General features: G+C 38.5%; 1 protein-coding gene across 8 annotated transcripts in view; it reads right to left on the bottom strand.

The window, feature by feature from the left end:
- The window catches only part of SEMA5A (semaphorin 5A), a 496,284-nt gene that overhangs the window by 89,126 nt on the left and 384,125 nt on the right, over positions 1 to 23,033 (bottom strand). For all 8 annotated transcript variants that reach the window (XM_032279108.1, XM_032279114.1, XM_032279115.1 and 5 more), the window contains 2 exons: positions 16,297 to 16,414; positions 2,653 to 2,834 (listed from right to left, as the gene is read on the bottom strand). In XM_032279108.1, the coding sequence (XP_032134999.1) occupies positions 2,653 to 2,834; positions 16,297 to 16,414 (300 nt within the window). The remainder of the gene's footprint in view (positions 1 to 2,652; positions 2,835 to 16,296; positions 16,415 to 23,033) is intronic.

The following is a 23,033-nucleotide window of genomic DNA, read 5'->3' as shown; positions in this document are numbered from 1 at the left end:
CTATTAATATCAGTGAAAATCAGTAACTCTCCTGAGAGCATTCACATTGATAAAGAGTGTTGTATTGTTAGAATAATGCTCAAAGCCTTAAAACAAGCTTTATTAAAAATTTCAAAAGGACATTTAAATTCAGATTCTTGGATATCTTTTAACAAAATGACAGAGACATAAAGAGTGCAGATAAGAAGTGCAAACTGCGTATAACTAACTATGTATTTATGGCATTACACATATAGAATAACGTAGATATATAAAAATACAAAATGAAAATTGAATAAACCAATTTTTAAATTTTTAAAAATTCTATTTACAGCCCTGTAAATGTTTTAGTATTGTATTTTTTTCCTTAAAATGACTGTATTCAGACTGCTTATAACTTAAGTATCCCCCCTTAACAGTTTGTCCCTGCTATCAAAAATATATAGAGGTTTTTTTAAATTTTCTGTGTGAAAATACATATTAAATCCAGATTGCAAACTTACACATAGATGGTCTACTTCGTGCAGAATTTTTTTTTTTACTTCTGCAATCACATATGCATTTCTTTGGATATTTGTCACCTTTGGCCATAAGATTTACATTTCCTTTGAAAAAATACTAGCTCACATTAATTCTCATTTTTACTTTCTGTATTTCCATTGAGAACATGAAGCTCTACAACTATGCCACTGAAGGTCCTGGTATAAATAGTGCATTGAATATATACCAGTAAAAATAACTTCAAATAAAAATTCTTGTGAAAAAATTCTTAAGATATTTCATATTTTCCTGCTTTATTTACTGAGAGCTAATGATTTAATAAAATATGTAGTAATACTTTTATGTATATAATAAAGCTGCTTTATAATAATTTAACCAAAAGTATCACACAACGTTCCCACATTTCTCAAATCAGGTAGTATCTTATACTTTGCTGGCTACAGTCTTAAAAATTATCCATGTTATTCACTGAATTACAGTAAAAATTTTAAACGGAAGTTTTAGTATACATAAATGACATTTAACTTGCAAAATTTTGTTATATATGAAAAACAGTTTTTAGATAATGCAGAAAATGGTGTTTTTAAAATCATTTGAAAACTCTTCATTTCTTAAATCTTTTAGCAAATGTGGAATTTTATGACATATTTTATTTACAATATATGGAATATGTTTGTTTACAGGGTAGTAAATAAATAAAATTATATACAATCGGAAAATAATATATAAGGAAATAAGTGAATGCAGCTTTACACATCTATGCGTATTATCCGGATCCGAGTTTTCATATTTCTAAATGCTATTTAGAAGCAGACGTAGTTACCAAAATAGTCACATAAAGTAAACAGAGATCAAGAGGGGGATCACTGTTATGATTATTAGTACAAAGCAATCCACTTATGCCTCATTCAAACTAGTTCACTTACTAGATTTTTATCTTAAAACAACTACTAGCTACACTGCAGTTTTGCTTAGAAAATGACTTTCCAACTAACCCAAGAACTGAAGACACGTCAATCAATAAGTTACAGCAATGCACTTGATACTCTTCTTTTTCCATTAAACAATATGAAAAAAGAGTATTAGCTACTTATCGTAATCTTCAAACAATAGCAGTTTGATTGCTTTTATAAGTTTCTGCCAGGCATCCATGGAAATAATTTCGTTTTACAGGAAGTATACGATACATAATACAATTTTTATATGCCTGTGTAATCTGTAACACAAAAGAAAACCTCTAATCTCTGTGGCCCTGATTTGCTCCATTCAACTTGGTGGTGAGAAAAATGTGAGCAGAGGGCAAAGTTCGCCTTTTGCTCCTGTGCTTTCCTTTCCTGGTCTGCTTCCTCTTAGGCGCACACAGCTCTGTGGCCTGCGCTCTCCTACGATTTGATCACCCGATCTGACTTCCACTGTTAGTCACTTCATAAACAAATTGTCCCAGAGTTTTTTATTTTTTTCATTTTAAATGGGCTTATGGAAAGCAGATCATATGTTTAAAAAATACTGCAAATTAATGAACAAGTGACAAAGGAACATGAAGACTGATCTCAGAAGTGTTCCTGACACTTGCTTTAAAATGCCTCTGTGGTGAAGGTGCTGCAGGTGCAGGGGATGGAGCACAAACAGAACAGAGTTACAAAAAAATCAAGCCAACAACATCACAATAAGCAGAAGCAACAGGAAAACTATTCAGTAGGTTACGTTCTTTCAGCTGCTCTCTCGATTAGCCAGGGCCTAATGTTTGCTGAGGTGAAGTGCTCTGAGCTCCGATACACTACAGAGCAGACCAAGTTGATCAAGGGTTATTGGGTTATTCTATCTCCTAACCTAGTGTTATTATTCTACCACCAACGGACTATTAGTCCATATATTCCCGGAAAAGATTCGTAAATAACATGGATGTTTTCCTTAAACAAGCCAATCGTATTGTTTAAATTATAAATACTTTTCCTATTCTAATGAAGAGTATGTGAATAAGTGTAGGTCTGTAATCCAATTTATAGTTAAAATCTCCTTCCAAAGATCATGTAATTTTTAAGCGGTGAATGTCCCTGGTGTTTCACCACAGTTCTCTCCAAAAGGGAGTTATATTATGAATGATGTCCCAAGCGCCTCAAGAATCTGAGTTTAGTGCACAGCAGTACAACTGGCGTGTTCTGGGGGGCACACCTGGAACAGTTGGCGATCTCCATGCTGGGGCCCTCGCACTGCCAGCCCCCACACTGTGGGGCTGGGCTGTCACAGGAGCGGGTCCGACACAGGCAGGATCCCACGGCGCTGCCATCTGTGTGCGTGCAAGGCGTCCACGGAGACCACATGCCGAAGCCTCCATCCACGGTGAGATTCCTGATCTAGGAAGCAAAACCAAGCAGGGGTGTCAGAAAGGGTTAAAGTCTAACATATAATAGAGTAAAAAAGAAAATCCCTCATAAGACAAGCAAAACTCCTTTAGGATTTCTTTTTGTCATTGTTATAACTAGAAAAAGATTGCATGAGTCAGCATTGAGTAAAGCAGCAAAGGTCAGTGCTGGAGATGGAGAGGAAGAAGCAGGGAGGGGCCTGGGGAAGGTGCAGACAGAAGATGAGAAGAAGAAAAGAAAAAGAAGAGAAAGATGAAGAAGGAGAAGGGAGAGGGGGAAAACAAGGAGAGGGAAAAGGAGGAGAAAAAGGAGAAGGAGAGGGATGATGGGAGAAGGACAGAGAAGAGGGGAGGAGTGAAGGATACCGGTGACTTGGCAATCAGGTTACAGCAGAATTGTCTGCTAATGCGGAAAACCCAAAAACCAAGAGGAACTGGACTGAAAAATCACAGCTGCATGACGCCACTGCATGTTTATGTGCCTTTAAAAAAATGAAAGCTTCGTAACATTTATCAGGAAAGACTCGGTTTGGCTTTCAAACTGAAAGCATTCAATTAAGAACATATTTAAAGAGTATCTATTGAGCAGCTACAGCGCTTCTTTCTTAGGCATATCCCAGTCAAACCTGTGCTCTAATCAACTCTAAGAGCTTACGAGTCAGTGAGGACCAGCTAGACACATAAGTGTTGCCCCATGTGGAATCCAACGCTGGATTCAAAAACAGGGGCTATGGGAGCAGAGGACGGGACATACAACAGGCTCACAGGTTCTGGGAAGAGCAACAAGGGGCCTGTTTTGAGTCTTAAAGAATGAAGAAAGAGCCAAGTAGAGGGGCCGGCAAGGGCTGGCAAGGCTAAGGGCAGAGGAATGAGGCTGCCAAATGGGAGGGGTGCCTGGGCGTTCCCTGTCAGTGTGGGGTGAGCTGGTGATTCCGGGAAGCAACACCAAGGACTGAGGAGGAGTCCAGGGCAGGGTCCTCATGGGGAGGGGTCAGGGAGCCCCCTGAGCTTGCTGATGTGGCACCTCTGAGGGCACTCAAGGGGAGGGCAAGGCATCGCTGGGACATGCATGACCAGCTCTGGTGTGGCAGAGGCACCGGCGTGTACCCGGCTCACTGAAGAAGGGGCAGCTTCCTGCCAAATCTGATAAGCACATCTGCTCAGGAGGTGGCAGTGCTGCTGGAGGAGACTCATGGGACACAGCCTAGATCACCTGCCCAGAAACCAGCAAAGGAGCCTCTTTTCAGAAAGGCAATAGGAAGAAGCCCAAGTCTCCTGCTTTGTTGTTGCTGTTGTTGTTTTGAGACAGAGTCGCCCAGGCTGGAGTGTGGTGGAGGACAGGGTTGCTGGAGCCATCCTTAGTTGAGGGGGGTAAGGGAGTGATACCCCTGTCTCATTCCTCCTACCCATGCCTCTCATTACCTGAGCCCAAGGCCAAAAGACAACAAGGGAGAGGGGATTGGACATTGGATGTAAGGAAGGTCAGACCCTTGGGGCAGAGAGTGGGTGGGGAGGGAGACTAATTGAGAAGCTCTGTGGGACATTTGGTCATCCCTTTGTCTCACTTCTCTATGAAGGTGTAACAGCCCCACAAGTTCATCTTGCCCTCTGCTCAGAAAGCCAAATGCACTGGGAACAACAGGAATGACAGCAAAGAAAGAGGTGAATTATTTCAGGGCCAGGCAAGTGAGGAAAACGGAGACTCCTCAAACCTGGCTCCCTGAGAATCAGAGGTCAGGGTTTTTTGAGTGTACTTTGGCAAGCCGGGGCTGGGGAATTGAAAGAGTTGGTGACATTGCAGGGGTGTTAAAACTACCTTCAGGTGGCTGAGTCTGTTCCTGGAAGGGGTCTCAGGACTAGTGGGCAGCTTTTGGTCAGCTGAAGTGCTAAATCTAAAAACTATCTCAAAGACCACTTCTTAAGTTTCACAACTGCAATGTTATCTATTGGGGTAGTTAGAGAAGTTATAAATCTTGTGACCCCTGGTTACATGACACTGCAGTAAACAGCTTAAAGAAAAGCAGGCTAAGTGACAGTAGGTCATTCATTGTTTATGCCTATTTTTTTAGCAAAGTTCAAGCCCTTACCATTATGAATACAGTTTCTGTCTCCGAGTAAGAAGACAGGGAGGTCAGTTTTCCTTGCCTCAAAATTTAACCATAAACTAAATTCCTCTCATAGTTATCTTGGCATTGGCCTCTATGTTATTATAAGCAAAAATAAAAATAAAAATAAAATAATAAAACGATTTAGCCTGCAATGTTAGAAGCAAGATGGAATCAGTCATGCTAGATCCTCTCATCACTTCTAATTCTGCAAAGGCTGTTTCAAAAGTGTGTAGGTTGGGATGTTGTGGAGGTCAAAGCAGTTCTATCCTGGATGCTAATCCACTATGTTGACTCCTGATGACCCCCAGTTCTGGGAATACCTCTAAGATTTCCAGTTTACCTATTGTTCTTTGTGTAAGAGCATGTACTTACTGCAAACTCTGCCCTTTAGCAAATTCTTAGGCATTCCCTGTGAAGCACGTTTGCCCTTTCCCCATGGCACATAAGCCTTGGGAATAATGGCACAGATATCTACCTGTCCTGTGGCTGCCCAAGAGCGTATTTCTTCTCTCTGGTTTCCCAGTAATATCACCTATACCAACAAACTGAATTTGTCTGCCTCGCTCTTTGGTTTCTTGGGTCCTTCTGTGTTTGGGGTTTATTTGCACATACATCCCTTTCATGAAACAGATACATTTGTGATTTTTTTAAAGGATTGTTAATTCCCCCAATATTAATCAGAAACATTTAATATCCAGAATTGGGATAGATTAGAGAATTTGAAACAAAGAAGAGTGTTTCCAAGCCCATTTGGTCTCCATTTTCTCATCTAAAATACAAAGGAAATAAGGAAACGAGCAGGGAGATTCTTAGGACCTCCTTAGCTCTAAGATGTCATGAGGAAATCCTAAACTCATGGTAATATAGACTATAGATCTAAGACTGTGAGGCCAGACGGAAATACAATTATGATGGCGACAACCGAATGAAGATGGAAACAGAACTCAGAGTTCCAGTCCACGTGCTTCCTTAAAATAATCTCCTGTCCTGGAGGGAACCTGAGAATTTCCATTTTTCCAACAAGGCTAAGGTAGGGACGCTAGCCAAGGTAAACTGATTTTTTATGAAGAAAGTACTTTGAAAAAAAAGGGGATTTGCATTCATTATGGGGATTATTCCTCACCATTATGAGGTGGAACAGAGGGAGTAGGAATCTATGGTGCATTGGGCTGGCACCACCAGTCACGCCTTTGAACCTCAAACAGGGCATATAGGAGGCCAGGGTTGAATCCTGACTAGGCTACAAGCTAATCATGGCAACCCCCTCAGCTGGGCCAGTGTTGGGTCTAGAAACTGACACGCGACCCAATTCTGGCCAATGAGAATCAAGGGGGCACTGCAAGAGGTTTCCAGAAACTATTTTCTTCTAAATGAAGAGGAGAAAATTCTCTCTGCTCCTTCTCTTTCTTCCTTGGACATGGTTATGTGTGAATATGATGCTTGGCAATCCTGCTGCCATCTTGCAAGCAAGAGGAGAAGGCCCAGGGAATCAAAGACTTGCTCGTCTGCTGTCCTCCCTGAACTGGGTGTCAGAATCAGCCCGGAAAATACTGCCTCACCATGCACCACAGGATGAAAATAGTCCTTTATTAGGCCCTATTCATAGGGAATTCAACTACCATTAAACATATGCAGTCTATATGATTTAATCTTTTATACTATTTTTACAGAAAAATCAAGCTAAGATTGAAATTAATTTGATATCATCCCAAAGATTCCATAACTAGTTATTTGGAAGATGTAGTTGGAAGCACAGTCTTCCTTTTTCCTACTGCCCCAAAGTTTCTCACATTGACACTATTACATTTGGGCTGGAAAGTTCTTTGTTGTAAGGGCTGCCCTGTGCATTACAGGATGTTTAGTGATACCCCTGGCCTTCACCCACTGGATGTCAGTGTCCTACCACCCCCAGATGTGACAACCTCAAATCTCTTCAGACATGGCTAAATGTCCCTGGGGAAACTTTTTTCTGGTTGAGAACCCCTGCCTCAGACATCCTTTGTTTTATTTTGGTCTAGCACGAGTTAACAGGTTCTTAGGCAAAGAGATGCTATAAACGTTCTCTTTCCAAAATATGAATGGGTAAAAGATGAGCTTATAAAAAAAATGGGCACAGGAAAAGAAAGGAAGAACTTGAAATAAGTGATGGCTAATGAAAGAATGAAGAAGAAAGAGGCAAATAAAATAGAACAGAAACAGTAACAAAACACTGGAAAGAAAAGGAACTGCATTGGGCAAATCATCGTGAGCGCACACAGCAGTTGCACTTGGGCAGGATGAGAATGTGAGTTTCAGTCTCTGACCACGGCTGGAGTAGTTGAAGACTTTAAAGGCAGCATTTTCAATACAGGATCGCTGTAGCTGGTTCCATTACATTTCAGAACAAGAACTTGCAATCCTTAGAGAAGTACATGGGTCTTTGGGAGCAGGTTCTCTGTGTTGCATTTAAGCACTTGTTCATTTTGACCCTGAGAATATTAGTTTCAGAATCTGCCTAGAAAGCAGATCCATAAATAACAGTGTAAGTCTGTAGCTTTACTTTTTCATACGAATAGGTATTTTTATATTTTCTTAGGCTTCCTTAAACAGACATCAGTCATTTATCTAGGATAAATTATCTGTACCTGTGCTTTCTAGATTTCTGCAATGTGACTTTTTCTATTAGGGGTATGCGCATTATACTATTCAGTATTAAACATTAGACCTTAGTAAGACATATACCATGTAGTGGTAGTTTCCTGTATATCAGACACTGTGCTTTTCATGTATTAACTCCTTGAATCTTCAACACATCCCTAGCACGTACAGCCCATTTTACAGATATGAAATGGGCGGACACAGGATAAGCAAGTTGCTCAAAGTCACTCTGGTTGTAAAAGACCCAAGAATCAAACAAGCTACTCCAGAGCCTGTGATCTCAACCACTTCATTCTGTAAAGTGATTTATAGATCCTTTTTGGTGAGAGTCTCTCAAAAAAGTTAGCTTCAAGTAAGATTACACCAACTCGAGTTTCCCTTCACCTAGGAAATAGTGAGTTTCCAAGTGCTAGCTAAGGAAGATGTCAATTTTTGTTACCAAGCGTCATCTATAATCCTTTATTTGATTTGTTCACATTCATTTCATTAATTTAAACTGACCAAGGATGTAGATGCATTTGATGAATGTGGAGATCCCTGGACCATGTCCTTAGATTCTTACTGTACTCCAACCATTATTGTCTTATGACTTAATTGAAGTCTTATCCTTTCTATTCAGATATTTTTTCAAAAGTTTAAAGACATCTTTATTTAAAAATTTTCATGTAAATTTTCCCATAGAATGTAACAAAACAGAATGTTGGATATGCTCCTGAGGAAAGCTTGTCTCATGCTAGTATCATCCCCAAGCCTATCTCTGCAAATAAGCTACACAGGAAACACTGCCTCCAAGAAGAACTAAGCTGAAGCACTCTGCACCCTCTGATAGGATAGGTGAACTGGGGCAACAGTTATCTAATACCCTTGAGCCCCAGCTCTTCCATCTATAGAATGGAAGCAAAAGTGTCCATCCCTGGGGATCACAGGGAACATTAAATGAGATAATCCATTGAAAGTTGTCTCACGTGGCACTGAGCACATGTTCTAGACACACAAGTAAACCTTAGTTCTCTTTTCTTTCTGTTACATTAAGATTCTATCATAAAATTCAGAAATAATGTCTCACCTGTTCTCTGAGCATCATCTGTTGGCAATGATTATGTCACCCCTGCTTTGGGAAGATGTTGAGAGCTTAAAAGGGCATTATCTTGAAGATTAGGGATAATGTCAAAAATATTAAACTTAAATCCTGGCTTCTTTTTCAGTGCAGTTTTAGGACATTTGATAAACCCTTTAGACTGTAGTCTATGGTACTGCCATCTAAAAGAGGGCTCTGGGCTTGATCGCTGCTAAAATCCCCTTTCATTCTAAAGACACTAACTACACAGTGGCCTAATCCTGTTACTAGGAGACCCTAAGGTGCTTATTTGGTCTTTGTATTTCATTAGTCATTACATGTTATATAGCCTATTTTGTATTTCTGTAAAGGAATACCTGAGGCTGTGTAATTTATAAAGAAAAGAGGTTTCATTGGTCTATATCTCTGTTTTGGTACCAGTATCATGCTGTTTTGATTACTGTAGCCTTGTAGTATAGTTTGAAGTCTGGTAGTGTGATGCCTCCCACTTTGTTCTTTTTGCTTAGAATTGACTTGGCTATTCGGGCTCTCTTTTGGTTCCATATGAAGTTTAAGGTGTTTTTTTCCAGTTCTGTGAAGAAGGCCATTGATAGCTTGATGGGGATAGCATTGAATCTGTAAATTACTTTGGGCAGTATGGCCATTTTCACGATATTGAATCTTCCTAACCATGAACATGGAATGTTTCTCCATCTGTTTGTGTCCTCTCTTATTTCATTGAGCAGTGACTTGTAGTTCTCCTTGAAGAGGTCCTTTATGTTCCTTGTTAGTTGTATTCCTAGGTATTTTATTCTCTTCGTGGCAATTGTGAATGGCAGCTTGTTCTTGATTTGGGTCTCTTTAAGTCTGTTATTGGTGTATAGGAATGCATGTGATATTTTCAAGTTGATTTTGTATCCTGAGAATTTGCTGAAGTTGCTTATCAGTTTCAGGAGATTTTGGGCTGAGAGGATGGGGTCTTCTAGATATACAATCATGTCATCTGCAAATAGAGACAATTTGATTTCCTCCTTTCCTATTTGAATACCCTTTATTTCTTTTTCTTGCCTGATTGCTCTGGCTAGAACTTACAGTACTATATAGGTCTTGGAGGCAACACAACATATCTATAACCATCTGATCTTTGACAAACCAGACAAAAAACAAGCAATGGGGAAAGGATTCCCTGTTTAATAAATGGTGTTGGGAAAACTGGCTAGCCATGTGCAGAAAGCAGAAACTGGACACCTTCCTGACACCTTACACTAAAATTAACTCCCAATGGATTAAAGACTTAAACATAAGACCTAACACCATAAAAATCCTAGAAGAAAATCTAGGCAAAACCATTAAGGAAATAGGCATGGGCAAGGACTTCATGACCAAAACACCAAAAGCATTGACAACAAAAGCCAAAATAGACAAATGGGACCTAATCAAACTCCACGGCTTCTGCACAGCAAAAGAAACAGTCACTAGAGTGAATCAGCAACCAACAGAATGGGAAAAAATTTTTGCAGTTTACCCATCTGACAAAGGGCTGATATCCAGAATTTACAAAGAACTAAAGCAGATTTACAAGAAAAAAAAACAAACAAGCCCATTCAAAAGTGGGCAAAGGATATGAACAGATACTTTACAAAAGAAAACATACATGAGGCCAACAAACATGAAAAAATGCTCATCATCACTGGTCATCAGAGAAATGCAAATCAAAACTACATTGAGATACCATCTCATGCCAGTTGGAATGGTGATCATTAAAAAATCTAGAGACAGCAGATGCTGGAGAGGATGTGGAGGAATAGGAACACTTTTACACTGTTGGTGGGAGTGTAAATTAGTTCAACCATTGTGGAAGACAGTGCAGCGATTCCTAAGGACCTAGAAATAGAAATTCCATTTGACCCAGCAATACCATTACTGGTTATATATCCAAAGTATTATAAATCGTTCTAGTATAAGGACACGTGCACATGAATGTTCATTGCAGCACTGTTTACAATAGCAAAGACCTGGAACCAACCCAAATGCCCATCGATGATAGACTGGACAGGGAAAATGTGGCACATATACACCATGAAGTATTATGCAGCCATCAAAAACGATGAGTTTGTGTCCTTTGTAGGGACATGGATAAACCTGGAAGCCATCATTCTCAGCAAACTGACAGAAGAGCAGAAGATCAAACACCGCATGTTCTCACTCATAGGCGGGTGTTGAACAATGAGAACACATGGACACAGGGAGAGGAGCACTACACACTGGGGTCAGTTGGGGGGAAATAGGGGAGGGACTGTGGGGGGTGGGGAGTTGGGGAGAGATAGCAAGGGGAGAGATGCCAGATGTAGGTGATGGGGAGGAAGGCAGCAAATCACACTGCTACATGTGTACCTATGCAACAATCTTGCACGTTCTTCACATATACCCCAAAACCTAAAATACAATAGAATAAATAAATGGGAAAAAAAAGAAAAGAAAAGAGGTTTATTTTGGCTCACAGTTCTGCAGACAGGCCAAGAAGCATAGTGCTGGCATCTACCTCTGGTGAGGGTCCTACAAAGCTTACAATCATGGCAGGAGGTGAAAGGGGAGCAGATGTGTCACATGGTGAGAGAGAGCATGAGAGATTCCACGCTTTTTAAAACAACCAACTCTCATGTAAACATTAGAATGAGAATGCACTCATTACTGCAGAGATGGAATTCAGCCATTCATGAGAGATTTGCCTCCATGACCCAAACACCTCCAACAAGGTCCCAGCTCCCACACTGGGGATCACATTTCAACATGAAATTTGTGGGGAGTGGACATGCAAACTACATCACATGATGCATTTTGGAATAGCAACTCATTATATTATATGGTACTTTGCTCATTATGTATCCACAAAGGATATGGATGGTACTCATGCATAAATGAAGCTCTAGTAGAATCCTAAGACTATGCTAGCCTTGTTAAACAACATTACGATTTATGCAGGACATATAAATCAGTCTAGATATGCCAATTTAGATATTACTGATGCACTTCAAATATCTTAAACTCAGAGTAATTTTTTCAATCACAATTTTATAAGCAAACAGAACGTTAATCAATATGTCAGTAAACTACTGCCCTGTCATCTGGACTCCCGAAACCCATAAACATTTTTAAATAGGGATCGCTCGGTAGAAAATAAGTCTTCTTTAAGTCCCTAATTCCATAGAAAGGTTTTTTGGGGGTACCTTCTAAAATTCAAACTCTCTGAGTAGCAGAGGATCTAAGCCACTGCCATCTTCTGAATGTGCTCCTTCCAAATCTAGGTGTTGCCAGTGTGATACTACTATGAAGTGGAACCTTGAACAGGTGATTAGGCCAGGAGAGCTCTTAGCTCATGAATGGATTGGTCGCTCTTATAAAGAGGTGTGACAAAGTAAGCTGGCTCTCTCTTGCCCTCCCACCTTCTTCTAGGTGGGACACAGCAAGAAACCCTCACCAGTCTAAGTAGTGGTACCTTGATCTTAGACATACTAGTTTCCAAGACTGTGTGAAATAAACTTCTGTCCTATTTAAATCACTCAGCCTTAGGTATTCTGTCGTAGCAACACAAATGGCCTGACAGTCATAAGCCACAGTCACTGCATGAGGTTTGACTGGAACACTAACTTTGGGAAAGTCAGTGTGCTATGTCATCAGTCCAAGGTTTGTGAAAGTTTACTTGGTAGGGTCACACACAAGGGAGTCTCAGGCTGACTCACCATCATCAACATGCCTGTAACTCTTACTGCACTCAGAGTAACAGGATCTCCTGTCTTTCATTATGCAGCTTGCACTTTTATATGTGATATAAGATATTTGGTGTCCTTCAAAAATCCCTCCTCAGCTTATAAAGCCTAATTTCCTTTGGTACAGTTGTATACCTCTATAATCTATACATGTAGATGTAGGTAAAAGTGTTTAATGATTATAAACTTATCTCTGAATTTTTTTAAATTTTACCATCTCTAAAATAAGCTGGCATCTTAATCCATGAGAGTTTTTTTTTTTCTTCTTAGCAACACATAAAGCAGTGGTACACATCACAACTAGTGACTAGTGGTGTATCAGAAATGATTATATATAATAGATTTCCCCAATAAAAGTAAGCCCTTGTTCCATTTCAGTTAAAAAATAACATGGAAGAAAATAACATTTCAACATCTTTTTTAAAAAATACCTCTCTAAGTTAATACTGCTCTATATTAATGGAAATAATTTACATCTAGGTCATCTATTTCTAAGAGATAGATTTTTAGAAAGGATTTCTAGAAAGAGATGTATAGTTAGATAATATGAATTTCTCATTTTCAAAATGGTATCCTATATAACTCAGAAATATATATGGTTTCCCTTCCTGTGTTTTGCTCAAAATAATTTACTGTCTTTTGTTGCCTTCTTTGTATATGCTTAACTTATCTAGAGTGTATCTTGATATGTGATAAAATACATTGGGTGAGATGACAGGGGTAGTTTTGTGTAATGAAATCCCTGTCAGCAGAAGAAACAGACCCTGTAATGAGTGTTTTGCTGACTGAGAGTCAGAGACCACATCTCACCTCTATTTTTGAAAGCAGAGATGGTAAATGAGGCAACCTTGAGACCAGGGCAGGTCCTTGCTACCTTCTGACCTTACTTGAGTTTTTAACAAGTAAGGTCAGAAGGCAACAAGGACCTCAGGTCCTCTCAGCATCAGGAAATAAATTTAGTGACCACCCTCTCTTCACTTTCTAAATATTAAATTCTTCCTTTTCTTCTTTTTTTCCCCTCCTCCCTTTCTTCCTACTTTCCTTCCTTCCTTCCCTCCTTTCTTCCTTCTCTTTCTTTCTCTCTTTCTTTCTGACAAGTCTTGCTCTGTTACCCAGGCTGGAATGCAGTGGTGATATGGTTTAACTCTATATCCCCACCTACCTCTCATCTCAAACTGTAATCCCCACATGTCAAGGGAGGAACCTAGTGGGAGGTGATTGCATCATGGGGGTGGTTTCCCTTATGCTGTTTTCCCGTTAGTGAGGGAGTTCTCGTGAGATCTGATGGTTTAAAAGTGGACTTCCCCTGAACTCTGTCTCTCCTACTGATTCCTGAAGAAGGTGCCTGCTTGCTTCTTCTTCAGTTTCTGCCATGCATGTAAGTTTCCTGAGGCCTCCCAGCCATGCAGAACTGTAAGTCAATTAAATCTCTATCCCTTATAAATAATCCAGTCTAGGTATTTCTTCATAGCAGTGTGAAAACAGACTAATGCAAGTGGCATGATCTTGTTCACCACAGCCTCAAAGTCCTAGGCTCAAGCAATCCTCCCACATCAGCCACCCGAATGGCTGAAACTACGCATATGCACCATCATGCCTAATTAGTTTATTTGACTTCTCTGTTGAGTCAGGGCCTCACTATGTTTACCAGGCTGTTCTCGAACTCTTGACCTCAACTGATCCTCCTGTCTCAGCCTCCTAAAGTGTTGGGTTTACAGGCATGAGCCACAATGCCCAGCCAATTCTCCACTTAATAACTGAAGACATATACAAGACATATATTGATTATACACCAAGTTCCTGGGTGTGTATTTCTAGCCCATGAACTCCAACCCACAAACACTAGAGCATGGAGGGAAAGGCCTCTCTGTGTTCAGAGTCCCTCAGGAACATGTTGCCTGCTGGGAACCTCCCATTAAAGATACTAATAATTACGTAATTAGTGTCTCTCAGATATATGCTAAAACAACCCTGAGTCCTAGAAAATGGCCTTATTACTTAAAAAACACATCAATGATAGACTGGATAAGAAAATGTGGCACATATACACCATGGAATAATATGCAGTCAAAAAAAAGAATGCATTCGTTTCCTTTGTAGGGACATGGATGAAGCTGGAAACCATCATTCTCAGCAAACGGACACAAGAACTGAAAACCAAACACTGCATGTTCTCATTCATAAGTGGGAGTTAACAATGAGGACCCATGGACACAGGGAGGGAAACATCACACACTGGAGCCTGTCAGGGGGTGAGGAGCTACGGGAGGAATAACATTAAGAGAAATACCTAATGTAGATTATGGGGTGATGGATGCAGCAAACCACCACTGCACATGTATACCTATGTAACAAACATGCATGTTTTACACACGTACACCAGAATGTAAAAGTATAATAATAATTAAAAAAGAAACACAGCTACTATCTTCTTCATTTTTATGATTAAAAATACAAGATCAAAGATCTACAAGAAGATGCGCTTATTTTTCCAAAGAGAGTGTCTGTACTTTGGAACCATATTTCAGGTATTACACATTATGTTTTATCAAGCTGCAAAGAATGTAAAATGAGCAAATTTGTGCTCAGTATTTTTCAGAAATAGGAAGGGAGTTAGCAAAAACAATGGCATTTTTTCTAACCATTTTCAAGAGACTTTGCAGAAAAATTGGCTTCTAAAATAATAGATCTGAAGACACGTAATCAAGAGGACTCACAGCTAACTCTACTCGGAAGCTTTCCAGAGCCTAGATGTGGTGATGCACACTGTTACAGTGAAGGCCCCTTGATCTCATGCCAACATTTGGGAAATGACACTGGATTGAATATCCCCAGCCTTCCTCGCTTCATGCTGTGTGGTTTTCTGACTTTCAAGATGAAGGACAGGCTTCGTGTGGTTGAGATAACCAAAAGGTAGGTTCTTTGGTGGGAAACAGGCTGACTGCTGCCATGCCTTACCGGTTCTAATGCATGGAAGATACAGCAAGGACTTCACACACCAAATGTGCCACACCTCTGTCTTGCAGAGATACAGCAGACCTGACATGTAGAGATCAGCAGTTTTGTGAAGGCAACATGACTTATGACTTTTCAGTTATGTGGAAGTTAATAGTTGTTGCTCATATTCTATGAGAACATATGAGATAATTTGAGAGGATTTGATGAAACGTTCTAAAGACCAAAAATCCGCCAAAAACAACATTAAAAAAAGCAAAAAAAAAAAAAAAAAAACCTCCAAATACAGGTACCTATAAATGTGGACCCAAATAAATACATTAGCAAAGGAAACCATGAAATAAATGTGCTTTTCTTGGATTCAGTCTGGCTCCCAATGCAGGCAAGTTTCTCCTCATTCCAAAGAGTCCTATACAGGAACATACACTAGGCTGTCTCTTCTAGACCCTCCTGTGACCTTGAGCAGGATCTACAGGTTGGCCCCACATGAAGGTGAAAGTAATACCCTTTAGTTTATTTTTTTTCTCATCTTTCCTTATGTCAGCCACTGGAATTATAGTTCCCAATGGAAATTTATGGGTGTGGAAGTTCCTGTTTTATTAGTGCCACAAGGGGCAAAATATTCCACACCAAACTCTGGAGGGAAAAAAAAAATCCAAGAATAAAACAGAAACCATAAATTCCATCATCAAATCAAGACAGTTTTCTCTTAAGACCTTTCTCTTAAAACAGACAATAAGCCTATTACAGCATCCCATGTGTCCCTGTGCAAGCCAAGAGTAAAGTGATTTGAGAGAGCACAGACTGGGTTTATAAGAAAAGTTCTCATTTGAAAAGGTGCAGACAGTGTGACGGTGTGGTGGAAGATCACCAGGAGAGCATGGCTCCTGTGGGCGGCATTGTCAGAGGATGGAGAAGGCAGACACTCACCGGACACGCGGAGATGCTCTGTTCCCACTGCGTCATGCTCAGGCTCTGCTCCAGGCTCGTGCACTTCTTCATCACCACGTCCCAGCCACAGTAAGGGTCCTGGGCCCCAATGCAGGTGCTGGAAACACACACCAAATCGTCAACAGAAAAGCAGCTTTACCCAAGACAAGATACACAAGCCAAGGCGAACTGGTCCCTTGGCAGAGAGGTATGGGATTTCTTAGCCATGAAACCCAATGGATATCTATTTAGGCTATACACTGGAGAACATAGGTATGTACACACCCCAGTAAGTATCTGATATTAAATCATTTATATAGACATTTTGAAAAATATATGTTTTAATCTAACACACATGGCAGATTACCAAAGATGAGCCAACACGAGCAATTTGGTGTCACAAATAGTACTAAAATCAAGATTCTACAGTGCTCAAAAACAGTGTAGCTGTTATCACTACCACTGCCACCATTATCATCCTCTTCCTCTTTATAATGGGTATTACTTGTTGAACACCTACTGTCATATTAATTATAACACAAACTATCATAGCATGAGGACACTTAAAAGATTTGATAGGCAGGTGTTGTTTTCACTTTATTTAGCATTACCATCACCATCATAACCATCACTATTACCAACACTTTATTGATGAGAAAACTGAGGCACAGAAAATTTGAGAAATTAGCCCAATGACATGCAGATACATCCAAAACCCTTCTACATGAATAGTTCAAATTCAAAAAATAGGAACATTTTCCTTTTGTTGACTGTAGCTTAAATGTATTAAAATTTTCAATGTAATAGTAGTTTCATATAGCCATGTCTATAATATCTTACATATGATATCAGAAGTATTGTAAATGGTGGATATTTTCTTTATAGCTTTGTCTAAATGAAAGAGGTCATATACTAAATGGGCATTATTGGATGAGGACTGTGGCATTTACATTATAAATACAAAGTTAGGTAAATGAGGGACGAAGAAGACAGAGACAATAGCGATGGAGACAGAAATATACAGAAGATAATGTCACGGGCACGCGGGACATTGAACCTGGGAATTCTGTGAATGGACCAAGAAGTCAGAGGTGCAGGAAACAGATGTGAGGAAAGAGAGGCAATGCCAGCCTGGAGGTGCTAATGCCCCCATCGTAGAGGTAGGACGGTACTTACAGGGAGGGAGGATCTGTTATAAACTAGCCAAAAGTAAGACCAAAAATCATGGCTTAACCATCAACCCTGTCTGCAGGGACATAGCATAAATAAGTAATGATGAGTTGTTTATATTCATAATACAAAATAATCATTGTTAACACACCTAATGTATTAATCATATATAAAGCACTGTTCTAAGAATATGACTTATATTTGGTCATTTAAACCCCATGACAACCTTATAAATACAGTACCTCAATCAGGCACTACATTGATTCTCACTTTGAAATGAAGAAACTGAAGGAGGGAAAGATCGATTTGAAGGCTGCACAGCTAGGGAAGATATGTTTACAGTTGATAAATCAAGTGATATACAGTAAGTTATACAAGTATCATTTATCAATTACCTAAAGAAGAGTTAATGACTTAAAAAGGGTGCTTCTCAGAAGTAGGGCTAGGTTGTGGTACAAAAAGATGTTAAACAATTACCTGTTCCTATAACCTCATTAGAATTCCTTGATATGTGACCACATGCAGACATGACTTCCATTCAAAACTCAAGACAGTTATAAAAGACAAGGTGAAAGCCTATTTCCTCAATAGTAGGTACTGTTTATACCAACTCACATATTCTGCAGATATTTTATCCACATATATAAGCATGTTTGTGTGCACATATCTATATAAATACATATGTATTTTGTTATTGTTTAAGGGCAAATATGACATATATTAGATATAATTATACATAATACACACAAGTGTGATTGTACACACTCTGTCACATTTTGCTTTTCACACCCAATAATATATTATTGCATCATTCTTGCCAGTAAATGTAGCTCTACCGTATTCCCTTTAACAGCTGTATAGTGCTCTATTTCTTTGATGAACCAACATTTACTTAAATTTCCCTTTTATTATTTTCCATGTTTTATTTCCATTGGTTATTTGGGAACAGGTGGTTTCTGGTTACATGAGTGAGTTCTTTTGTGGTGATCTGTGAGATTTTGGTGTTCCCATCACCCAAGCAGTATACAATATACACTGCACCCAATTTGCAGTCTTTTATCCCTCACCCCATCCTCCCCTTTCCCCCTGAGTCCCCAAAGTCCATTGTTTCATTCTCGTGCCTTTGCATCCTCATAGCTTAGCTCCCACTTATGAGTGAGAACATGCGATGTTTGCTTTTCTATTCCTGAGTTAATTTATTTAGAATAATAGTCTCCAGTCTCATCCAGGTTGCTGTGAATGCCATTAATTAATTCCTTTTCTGTGGCTGAACAGTAGCCCACTTTGTATGTATACCACAGTTTCTTTAATCACTCCTTGATGGATGGGCATTGGGGTGGTTTCACCTTTTTGCAATTGTGAACTCTGCTGCTATAAACATGCATGTGTACGTATCTTTTTCATATAATAACTACCTTTCCTCTGGGTAGATACTCAGTAGTGGGATTGCTGGGTGGTAGTTCTACTTCTAGTTCTCTAAGGAATCCCCATACTGTTTTCCACAGTAGTTGTAGTAGTTTGCATTCCCACCAGCAGTGGGAATTTCCCCTTTAAAATTATTAAATTTTCCCTTCAAAAGCAAGGCTGCTGTGCTCATATTTGCACAGATTTTCTCTGTTAAATTTTACTAATGGAACTGTTGAGTCAAAAGTAATGGGCATTATTAAATTTGCACCAACAAACAGCACAGGAGTGCCTCTCCTGCCTCACCCTGTTACACATTGGATATTATCAAACTTTTTTTAACTCACCCAAAAAGTGAGTCTATCAAAAGGCTGGTATATGAAAAAATATAGAATTTATCAATCGTCTGTTTCTAATTCTTTCACTTGTGTGTTAGGTTAAGGCTTTGTATAGGTGCATATACTTATGAAACATTTGTATTTTCTATGTGTAAACTTCCTATTCATATCCAATTCCTGATTCGATCTCTTTCATGAATCATTCACTTTATTACACGGTCATTGGAAGGGGTGATTTTTGCATTAAAAATCACCCTGAGTAATATTTTCCTGAATAATGTTAAAATATTATAATATTATAATATACAATATATATTATAATGTTAAAATATTATAATAATATAACAATGTTAAAATATTACGCAGTGGCCCTGAGTAATATATTCCCTGTTTGACATCACTTTTTTTTTTTCTGAGATATACATGTTATAAAATTTTACACATAAAACTTATGAACATTTTCCTTTATAGCATCTAATTTGTGTTCCATGTTAAGATCTTTCTCAGTTAAATCATCCTGACTTAAAGATTAAACATCAAAGATTAAAGATTATAAAAAACATCAACCCTGCCCCCAATCCTTCTGCTTCTTCTAAGGTATCATTTCTTTGCCTCCCTATCCTTTATCCATTTGAAATGTATTTTTCTTCTCCTCAAAAACAAAAATAAAGAATCATAAATAGATATTTAACCTAAACATCTCAGACCTCACACAAAATAAACAGATTCAGGTGTTAGAGGAAGAATAATAGATATGAGTATGGATTCTTTTCCTTTTATTTAAATAGCATCTTTTTCAAATACTACAATTTTATAACAGAGACTGTGAGCATAAGCATTTTAAAATCTCTAGCTTTGGGAATATAATTCTGAATAATGTACTATTTTAACTAAGAATAATTTTGATGATCATTTTCATTGAATAAAACTTGAACCTGCATTTTTATTGTGAAAACACATAAAAATTTCTCAGTTTTCAAGATGCACAATTGATTTAATAACACTTGTTTTGTGCAGGGAATCGAGAAGATGAGAATAAATTATCACAACAAATGACTAAGACCATGAAACGTGTGCATTTTTTATCTAGGGCTCAGCAAATTCTTCCTGAAGAGCTTTGCACGTGCACTGTTGTTCTGTAGAAAAATACTCAGAGGAAGTTCCTGGCAATCTGGAGACCCTTCAAGTGCAACCCATGAGACAGACGTGGGTGGGTTGAGGGCTAAGAGTCCTTCTGCTCCCTGCTGTGACCTCACTTGCTGTGCCAAGGAGATCGGACCTGAGAGTGTCCTCATCTTACCAAACTAGCCAAAAGTGACATATTTATATTTGCGGCTCCTAAGGCAAAACCTGAAATTAATTCTTTTATTGACAAAATAACATAGTGTATATTACATATGGGAATTCTCTGTGTATGATTCTATACACAGAGCAAACGTATAGTAAGGCTATACATAGAGATCATTCAAAAGGCCTGCATTCCTTTTCATGTTTCTTATTAAAGCAACATGACTAGTAGGTAAAATTAAATCTCCAAAAAGGGAAAAATTCCACAGACTCTCTAAGTTTACCCCAGACTTCCCGTGCAAAGCAGCTTGGAGACTTAAAACAAAGCCACAGTATTAGAGGAAAGTAGTTCAGCTGTTTTAAATGAAAAGCTGTGTGTAATAACATCTCTTTCTTCTGATAATGCCAATGGTTCATCACGTTCTTAACATTACATTTATCCTTTAAAATTTTAAAACGTCTGTGCAAACACAAATGCCCATTCAATAAAATACCATGTGTATTTAAATATAATTTCCTTAAGCAAAATACTTTACACCATGGGCAAAATTCTGATGAGATCTGTCTTAAGAAAATCTATCACACAATTTTATTTTTGGAAGCTGAGTCTCTTAAAGAAACTATGTGGAAAATCATATAGAGAATTTTGATTAACTGGAGCCCATAATGGGTTTCCAATTAAAGCAGCCATCTTGAAAATGGCTTTTCCACTTTGAAAATGTATTTCCTTGTATGATGAATATTTTTAATAAGTTTTAGCTTGAGTTGATTATTTCAAATTGTAAACATATGTCATAGCATCATTTTGTACCCCATAAATATATTCTGTACAAATATAATTGTCAACATTCAATTTAAAAATTTCCATAATTTGTGCTTTTTTTTGAAGCAATGCATGAAAATAACTTTATTCTAGCCTCACTCTTGAATGATAGTTTGTCTGAGAATAGGATTCCAGATTGGAAATAATATTTCCTCCTTATTTTGAAGGCATTACTTCATTGTGTTTTGCTTTTTGTGTTGCTTTTCAAAGTCTGAGGATATTCTGATTGTCTTTTTTTCTGATTGTCACATACTTTATTTATTTAGAGACAGTCTTACTCTGTTGCCCAGATTAGAGTACAGTGGCACCATTTTGGCTTACTGCAACCTCTGCCTCCCAGGTTCAAGTGATTCTCATGCATCAGCTTCTTAAGCAGCTGAGACTACAGCACGTGCCTCCATGCCTGGCTGATATTTTGTATATATTATCCTGGCATTTGAAAGTATCTGATTTCAGATAAAAATGTTAGTCAGAATCTAAAGATTTATTTTTTTCGAAAACACACTGCTGAGAGTATTTTTTAGAGCTAAACATATATTTGGAGGCAGGCCTTAATTCTAAAAAAAAAGGGATAAATATTTATTTTCTGTTTTACCTAACAATAACATCAACATATGTCTAAATTATTTCTTTTTTTATTATTATCATACTTTAAGTTCTAGGGTATAAGTGTAGAATTTGCAGGTTTGTTATACATGTATACATGTACCATGGTGGTTTGTCGCACCGATCAATCTGTGATCTACATTAGGTGTTTCTCCTAATCCTATCCCTCCCTTAGTCCCCCACCCCCAACAGGCCCAGTGTGTGATGTTCCCCTTCCCCTGTCCATGTGTTCTCATTGTTCAACTCACACTAATGAGTGAGAATATGTGGTGTTTGGTTTTCTGTTCTTGTGTTAGTTTGATGAGAATGATGGTTTCCAGCTTCATCCATATCCCTGCAAATAGCATGAACTCATCCTTTTTTATGGCTGCATAGTGTTCCATGGTGTATATGTGCCATATTTTCCTTAAAATTTGCAATTCTTTTTGTTAGTTTGAGTAACAGGAAGAATAGGTTTATTTATTAAAATATTTTCACTGTATTTCTGAAAAGTTCAGAATTATTACTGAGTACAGTTCTTCATATATATTAGATTATCTAAGTATCCGTGATTACTTTATCTGGCCTGTTAACTGTCACACTAATTATCATTAGGTGAGTTTATTTTTGATATTAAGGATTTTTGCCATTTTGTTAATACAACATCTATTTTTAAACATGGGATTTTAAAAATGTTTCAATCATGTATTGATTCAGCACATACTTATGATCACTTGCTATGAAGTCGACTTTGAAAGCCTTGGGTGTATCATGGTAAACAGACACCATCGCTGAGCTCCAAGAACTTACCATTTGGTTAAGAAAGTAAATATTAAACAGTTACATTATAAATATCAACAACCAGTTGCAAAGAAAGAATCCAAAGAGCCATAAGAGTCTGGGGAATCCCCACGTCGATGGGTGGGTGAGTGTGGGGTGAGAGGATATGTATGGACTGGCATTTAATCCAGGACCAAATGGGATGAACAGAAGTGACCCATTTGATAGGAGCCAACCAGAGCAGAACATTCTGGCAGAGAGATCAGCATGTGAAAAGCAATCAGCAGGGAGAGAACTTGGAGAGATTGAAGAACTGGTAAAATGAAGACTGGACTTGGGCTGAAGCTTGA

The sequence above is a fragment of the Sapajus apella genome, unplaced genomic scaffold (genome assembly GCF_009761245.1).
Source record: "Sapajus apella isolate SASKATOON/1434 unplaced genomic scaffold, GSC_monkey_1.0 scaffold11, whole genome shotgun sequence".
Taxonomy (NCBI): domain Eukaryota; kingdom Metazoa; phylum Chordata; class Mammalia; order Primates; family Cebidae; genus Sapajus; species Sapajus apella.
The sequence above is the reverse complement of the archived record's forward strand: the minus strand, read 5'-3'. Positions and strand labels throughout refer to the sequence as shown.